The 6,652-nt window shown below is 38.2% G+C and overlaps 1 protein-coding gene across 1 annotated transcript; it reads right to left on the bottom strand.

The window, feature by feature from the left end:
* Positions 1-216: 216 nt before the first annotated feature.
* Positions 217-5,640, bottom strand: NHLRC3 (NHL repeat containing 3). Its single transcript, XM_010291237.1, has 6 exons — positions 5,533-5,640; positions 4,523-4,670; positions 3,798-3,998; positions 2,574-2,665; positions 923-1,035; positions 217-445 (listed from the first exon to the last, which is right to left on the bottom strand). The coding sequence occupies exons 1-6, from the start codon at positions 5,635-5,637 to the stop codon at positions 217-219; spliced, it is 888 nt and encodes a 295-aa protein (XP_010289539.1). The 5' UTR covers positions 5,638-5,640.
* Between the last annotated feature and the right edge of the window lie 1,012 nt (positions 5,641-6,652).

Below are 6,652 nucleotides of genomic sequence, written 5' to 3'. Positions count from 1 at the left end.
AAAAGCCACCTTAGCATTACTAAAATGAGTAATGGCTCAAGTCCAAATACTTCTCCAGGACTGCAGAGCAGCTAGGACAAACTCTTAGCTCTACAGTTCTGGGAGCACAGTGTTCTGTGTTTGTCTAAGGAAACACAAGCTACAGAAAACTCAAGGAAATGTGGTCACAAGTCTTATACACCACATAGCTTGTGCCATGACAGTTGCAGGAAACCATCAGCTTAAGGGCACGTATTTTTGTACTTGCTGAGCTCCAATCTCTGCAACATAGACTGCTCCACTCTTCATGTCTACATCCACAAGGTGTGGCTTGGTTTCGTCTGCCAGCTGGACTGTGTTGACCATAACACAGTCCCCAATAGAGCCAACTGGTGGTGCCTCCAAGATTGCTAACCGGTTGATATTCAGCTGTGCTACAATCAGGTATTTGTAATTGGCAGTAAATCTGTGAAAGACAGAAATATATTTCTGAATTATGAACTCCAGATGACATCTCATTTTAACACAACCATGCACTTTAAAAGAAACAAAACCTCCTTAATAGTCAAGGTTTTGAAGGCTATAGCAGACTAAATGCGGTGAAACTTTGAGAATTAACTTGTAAACCTTGCTCTACATGTTGCTGCTCCCTGAGAAAACTCATTCAAGACAATCTCTCTTCCTGTAAAAGATGCAACAGTAAGGTCAACAACACATAACTTTAAAAAGATCCTGCACTCGAATCCATGGGGCTTGTTATAAAACCAGGATTTCCCTGTCAAGATGCAGCTGTGCAAATCTTTGCATATGATTACGGCCCAGCATGCTGTTAAACTGGTTAACTCCTTGTCATCAGGCATTAAATATCAACATTTTAATTCGCCAGTAAGAGTACACCTTATTTATGTAACTGCATGCTTCTAGAAGAACTGTTCAGCAATACCTGACAGAATAGGGTCCATCTTCTGAAAAACAGCTACTCCAAGACCCGAGCCATTCCCCTGTGACTTTATCAAAAACTTGGATTCTTTTGTTGTCTCTGTCTGCAACCCACACCTGTTAAGAATAAAAATCATGGTTATTCACAAATAGAACAAATCAAACATATTCGTTTCCTACAAGAGCAAAGTATCCTGTAGTAAAAAAGAAGTACACCTTGGAATAATGTACCTCTGCATTCAATACTAAATAAGTAGATATAACTTCCAGATAGAAAACAAAACCACCACATAGTTCAGATACACAAATTATTTTATACTACTTCAACAGAGAAATCAGTGCCTCCTCTTCTTTTCTGTGGCTATGATATGGATATATTTAGTAGAATTCCCCATCCCCTCCAGTGAGGACATACTTCCACCTATTTAAAGATACTGGTCTGCCACCCGCTAACAATTTATTTTGCAACACTAGTCTCACTTCATGATCCAGGCCTATGATGACTGCAAAGGCAAACACACTGATATGCCTCCTATAAAACTAAGCAACTTAAACACTAAAAGCATTTTCAGCACGTTTTGGCTAGTCAGTTTTGCGGAGCTTACCTCTGTTTCATCCTGTGCTAACTGGGTTCACAAACACTGCAAGCTAGCAATATCCATTAGTTCCAGTGAAGGCCTCTCTTGTATTACAATTATTGAAATTTTAGGTGTTGATAACTCACTCTGATAAGTAAACTTCATGACTTTTCTGGAATATCACCCGTAAGGGAGCAATAAACAAGTCAACCTGAGATCTTTCATCACTGTTTTTAAATGAAACACTACTACAGCAGTCTCTTAATTCCTTAGGAATTGGCAATGATTTCTAACCTAGGCTTGATGATCAACACCATGTTGCCAATAAAATCGTAGCCCATTGCAATTGCTGTTTTTGAATGTATATGCTCACCCTTATTCTTCAACACAAAGCAGCCATGTCCCTCCTTTTCTCCCTCCCACCCTGCCACTTTTGGCGGAGAAGTGATTTTTATATACGCTTCTTATTCTGGTTCAGACAGTATCATCAGAATTAGCTCAAACCAGTGATTTAAGGTTTAGTTGAGCAATCTTATTTTCCCTGAAACAGACTAAGGAGCAGCAGCACAATTCTTCTATAGGAGCAGCAGGGCAAAAGCCAGACTACAATTAACATCTGGCAGAAGGAGATTCTTGAATGTCTTGAGTTGCACATAGAAAAGGACCAATGTTCACAACCTAGCCAGAGCGTTACTACCATGTTAAGCTTATTTGGAAATCCTAAATATGGAATTAAAGTCCCCTGAAGAAACTGAAGCACTTGGGTAGATATTTATTACAGAAAATAATTCCCCTGTACTCTCACAATGGCAACCTGTTAGAAACCGCAGGAGGAACAGTCTCTTGTTGCATGGACACTGACAATGTAACCGGTCAGAACCTTGCAGCCAGCTGCTTTAGTAGGATCTGCAGTGTGAAACTTCAGTTTATGACTGCTATTATGCTGAAAACTGTAACCCATATAAAAATAACCCAGATCACAACAGCTTAATTAAAAAGAAATACAATTTGTTTTGTTTAAATACATGTAAACAAGTCTGTCAGAAGATGAAAAAAACTTCTCCCTTTATTCTTTACCCGTCCAAAAGGATCCACTGTTACACTGTGAGGAATCTTGAACTGACCAATGCCGGTCCCATTTGTTCCAGTCAGCCATATCTCTTTGTAATCTAAACAGTGAACACCATGAAAAATAAGAGTAAAGAAAAAATCATAGGAAGAAAACAACAAATAAAATAGTTTTAAGTCATCCCCTTGCAGAGTTACTTTGAGTAATTTCTAAAAGGTGAAATTTCTAAACTCGTTTTTTTTAAACACAGTACTACTTGACACATTTCTACAGAAACTGCTGGATTGTTATTAGTGGTTTCAGGATTATAGTTACAGAAATGTAACAACTAGCACACAAAAGCCATAGTCTCAAGGCTCTGTTAAGAACTGTATTTTTAAAAAAATTATACATATATATAAAAACAGTTGGCTGATTATAATGTTAATTTGTTTACTAAATTGATTTTTTACATTTGTTACCTGGTAGTTTTGACTTTTAACAATTTACCATTTTGGAAACTAGATACTAGCAAACCAAATATTTTATGACAGCAAAAGGAGAAGTTGTAGCTCCTCTACTTCACCCCAACTGCAGACATGTCCAGACTCCTCACTCACAGCCCTAACCAACACCAACCATCTAACTGGGGAATATGAGCAAGCTAATTAGAATCAGGGAATAATTTCAGTATAAAAGATCTGCAGATAGTAGTGGGTCCAACCTGCTTCTCAAAGCAGGACTAGCCTTGATAACAAATCCAACTCTGAAGTTAGATTAGGTTGTTCATAACTCATCAAGTTTTCAGCAGCTCCAAGAGTGGAGACTGCACAAAATATTCACTGTCTCATCACCCTCACTGTGAATCTTTCCCTCCAAAAATCAAACTTGAATTCCCTCCTCTTGCATCTTTTGCTCAGTGTTTCTCATTCTTCACTGTGCATCTCTGAGAAATGCGTGGCTCTGTCTTCTCTATTACCCTCCCATTACTGACTTGAAGACAGCGATAAGAATCCTCCTTAGCCTTCTCTCTTGAAGACTGAACAAACTCATTCTCTCAGTCTCTTGTCATAAACGATTAGGAGATTTGTCCTGAAGTGACAAGCAGTAAAACAGGACCTGATCCAACAAAGTCTTCAAACTAATGTTAAATGACAGCTCTGTCTAGTCCTCACTTAAAAGTATTCTCAAGCTGTGTTGTTTAAAACTCAATTTTCAATGGTTGACTACTGCAGAAGTTCATTTTTCCATACCGTTGGATAGTTTGAGAAGTCTGTTATTCATTCCTCCGTCTCCATCCACAACATAGATATCTCCACTTTCCTCTACAAAGATCTCTGCTGGCTGATCAAATTGTAGGGGAATCAAACTTGAACCAGCATTACCTGGTGTGCCCAGGATCTGCATAAGTTTACCCGAAGGGCTATACTGTTTCACAGTATGCCCATACTTCCCTGAATTAAGAAAGAAAGTGTAAAAACATCTTAACAAAAAAACCCATAATGTTAAGTATTACAACTGATTACAAAGATTAAAAAGGAAAATCTCCTGATATTCAGAAGCAATATTAATAAATCAGACAACATTCTATAGTGAGAATCTGACTGTGGGTTAGTAAATCCATAGGCTACAACAATATTCATCCATTGTATTAGTATTAGTGCCACCAAACTTAGGACAGAAGAGAAGAGATAAGTCTAGCCAGAAGATTTTTTTCTTCCCCCCTTATACTTCTTCTGGGGGAAAAAAAAAAACACCTCGCTTACTAAGTTCAGAAGCTATAAGCTGACAAACAGCACAACTCATGAACGTTCAGAGCATTTTGTGCAGCACCCGAGAAGTTTGCTCATGGCAAGAAAACCACATTCTGTCTTGGAATTGTTTGAGAGACTTAAGTAAGTGAGCTGTTTAAAGTAATATCTGCAATATTAGCATTTTCTTCCCCACCTAGTACTTCTTGTAACACCACCATGCATACCTGTTCCAACATCTGTGATCCATACTGAACTATCTGTTGCTGTGTTCAATACAAAGATACCGTGAGGCATTTCGACTGTATTATTCCAGGCATAAAGAAAATAGCCTTCCTGTGAGAATACAAGTACCTTTGGTACATTGTCCCCCCTCTGAAAAGGCAAAAAAAGGTCTATTAAGAAGACATATTAAGCAAGTAATCATATTTTTGAAAATTCCTCTTTGTAAGGTTTTTGCAACATTTTATGAATCATAAGAATCTGCTGAGATCATTTGTTAGATCTCATGTTCTCCAGCTGGAAAAGGAAAGAGAGAAGGGTCTAAATTTAGCATGCAAAACCTTCCACTCTTCTAGACTTTCAACTTAAATCATGTAAAGTCAAATTTTCAGAGCACCGAAGCTCTTGCAATTATCTTGGTCTTAATTTTCAATCACATTTTTATGTTCTTGCTGAAAAATACACAGGCACAAAAACCAGTAACTGTACTTGTTAGCTGTATGGTACTCAAGTACTCATGCTGTGCTTTATAATTGAATCCCACCACTTCCTACGGAGAGAATGTCTTATCCATGACCTAGAGATACCAATGCATGGAACTGGGTAAAGCAAGTAATTGAACTCCAGTTACTGTAACTGGGTGAAAGAGCTGCGTGCTTTTGATTTCATGGGACAAAGGCTGAAAGAGTGGAAAGGGACTAGTCAGTTGTCCCAGAAACACATTTTACCTTACAGTGAGAGAAGAGGCTACTATAACTCAGTTAATTTGGATCATGCATTCCTACCACAGAAATTTTATGCTTTTAAATGCACAAACAAGTGTGGTGCCAGAACCGCTTTAAAAAAAAGATTGATATAGCTGAGACATCTATACTTACATTTTCACTAATTTTGATATAGTAATTATTCATATATATACACACATACACACATACATAACCTAATCTAAATCAGACACTTTAAAGGCAAAAATACACTAGATCAACAAGGAGAAAAATCAAGTACCCTCACTCACTTGTCCAACATAGACCAAACCATGAAGAGAGTCAACAGCAACACAAAATGTTTGGCCAGTGAAGTATTCTGGAATTTTAGGCCAGCCTATGTCCAGCTTGTACATCTGTTGCTGTCCATTCCAAGGAGAGTAGTAATCAAATGCTTTTAAAACCTGAAAATATACAAATAAATATCCATTAGTAGTTAGATTCCATGATGGCGGGATCATAAGAACCAGTAACTTTGCACTGAAACATTGTAAATTAATTTATTAAATTTAATTTAACAAGATAGATGAACAGAAATAGGCTTGTTGCAATGGTTTTGGACTGCAAATAGGGAAATTTCAACAAACTGAAAATTAGCTAACGAAGCCCTTTGGATGGGGGAGCTCTGGAATTAGAAGGCAAAAAAACCCCACCCAGAAATTTCTTACATTGGAGTTGCTATTACTATCTGTAAATCACCCTCCAAAATGAGGGAAATAACAGAGAGGGGTCCAAATGCAACAGAATCAGTAACTATTTCAAGAAGATATGAAAATAAGAAAATTTAGAATAAAGGGAAAATACAGGTCAAGAAAGTAAACTACAACGTAGAAATGGGAAAGTATAAGATACGAGGAACGGCAAAACTCAGGGCACTGTATACATTTTAAAGGGTAATGGAAAAAAATAATCTTCCACCTTTTTGTTCTATGTTTCCAGCAGAAGAAGGGAAGCTAAGCACAGCTGCTCTGCGGCAAGTACTGGATGGAGACCTAAGCACTGAAATGGAAAGATCGGGCTAGGACTAAGAAGTAACAAGCGGTGACCATGGAGGGCCAGGGCCATTTCATGTGTCAGTAACTGCCTTGCCAGAAGCAAGGGTTAAGTTGGCAATACAGAACTACGAACTGCTTAAAAAAGACTACACGATCACGAAGGAAAAGCGAGAGTAATTAAGCTGGTAGAAAATCTCGACATTAAGAAGTGCAAAGTTATTCACCCACAGATTACGATGTTTTTCCTCGTTTAAGCAGAGCATATTGCTTGGAAACCCACGAAAGAGAATCGCGCAGCGTACGCGTTTGTCTCGGACGGGCTGTCAAGTCACCTAATGAAGCCTCCGCCTAAAAAGACGTAAGCTAGAAGAGGCGC

This window comes from Phaethon lepturus, unplaced genomic scaffold, assembly GCF_000687285.1.
Source record: "Phaethon lepturus isolate BGI_N335 unplaced genomic scaffold, ASM68728v1 scaffold9927, whole genome shotgun sequence".
Classification (NCBI taxonomy): domain Eukaryota; kingdom Metazoa; phylum Chordata; class Aves; order Phaethontiformes; family Phaethontidae; genus Phaethon; species Phaethon lepturus.
The sequence above is the reverse complement of the archived record's forward strand: the minus strand, read 5'-3'. Positions and strand labels throughout refer to the sequence as shown.

Coding starts and splice junctions, on each gene's coding strand:
- NHLRC3 (XM_010291237.1), bottom strand. CDS start 5,637: ATGTACAAGCTGGACATAGGCTGGCCTAAAATTCCAGAATACTTCACT. Junction 1,036..2,573: donor CAGTGGATCCTTTTGGACGG/GTAAAGAATAAA, acceptor TATTCTTAACAG/GTGTGGGTTGCAGACAGAGA. Junction 446..922: donor GATGGACCCTATTCTGTCAG/GTATTGCTGAAC, acceptor TGTCTTTCACAG/ATTTACTGCCAATTACAAAT.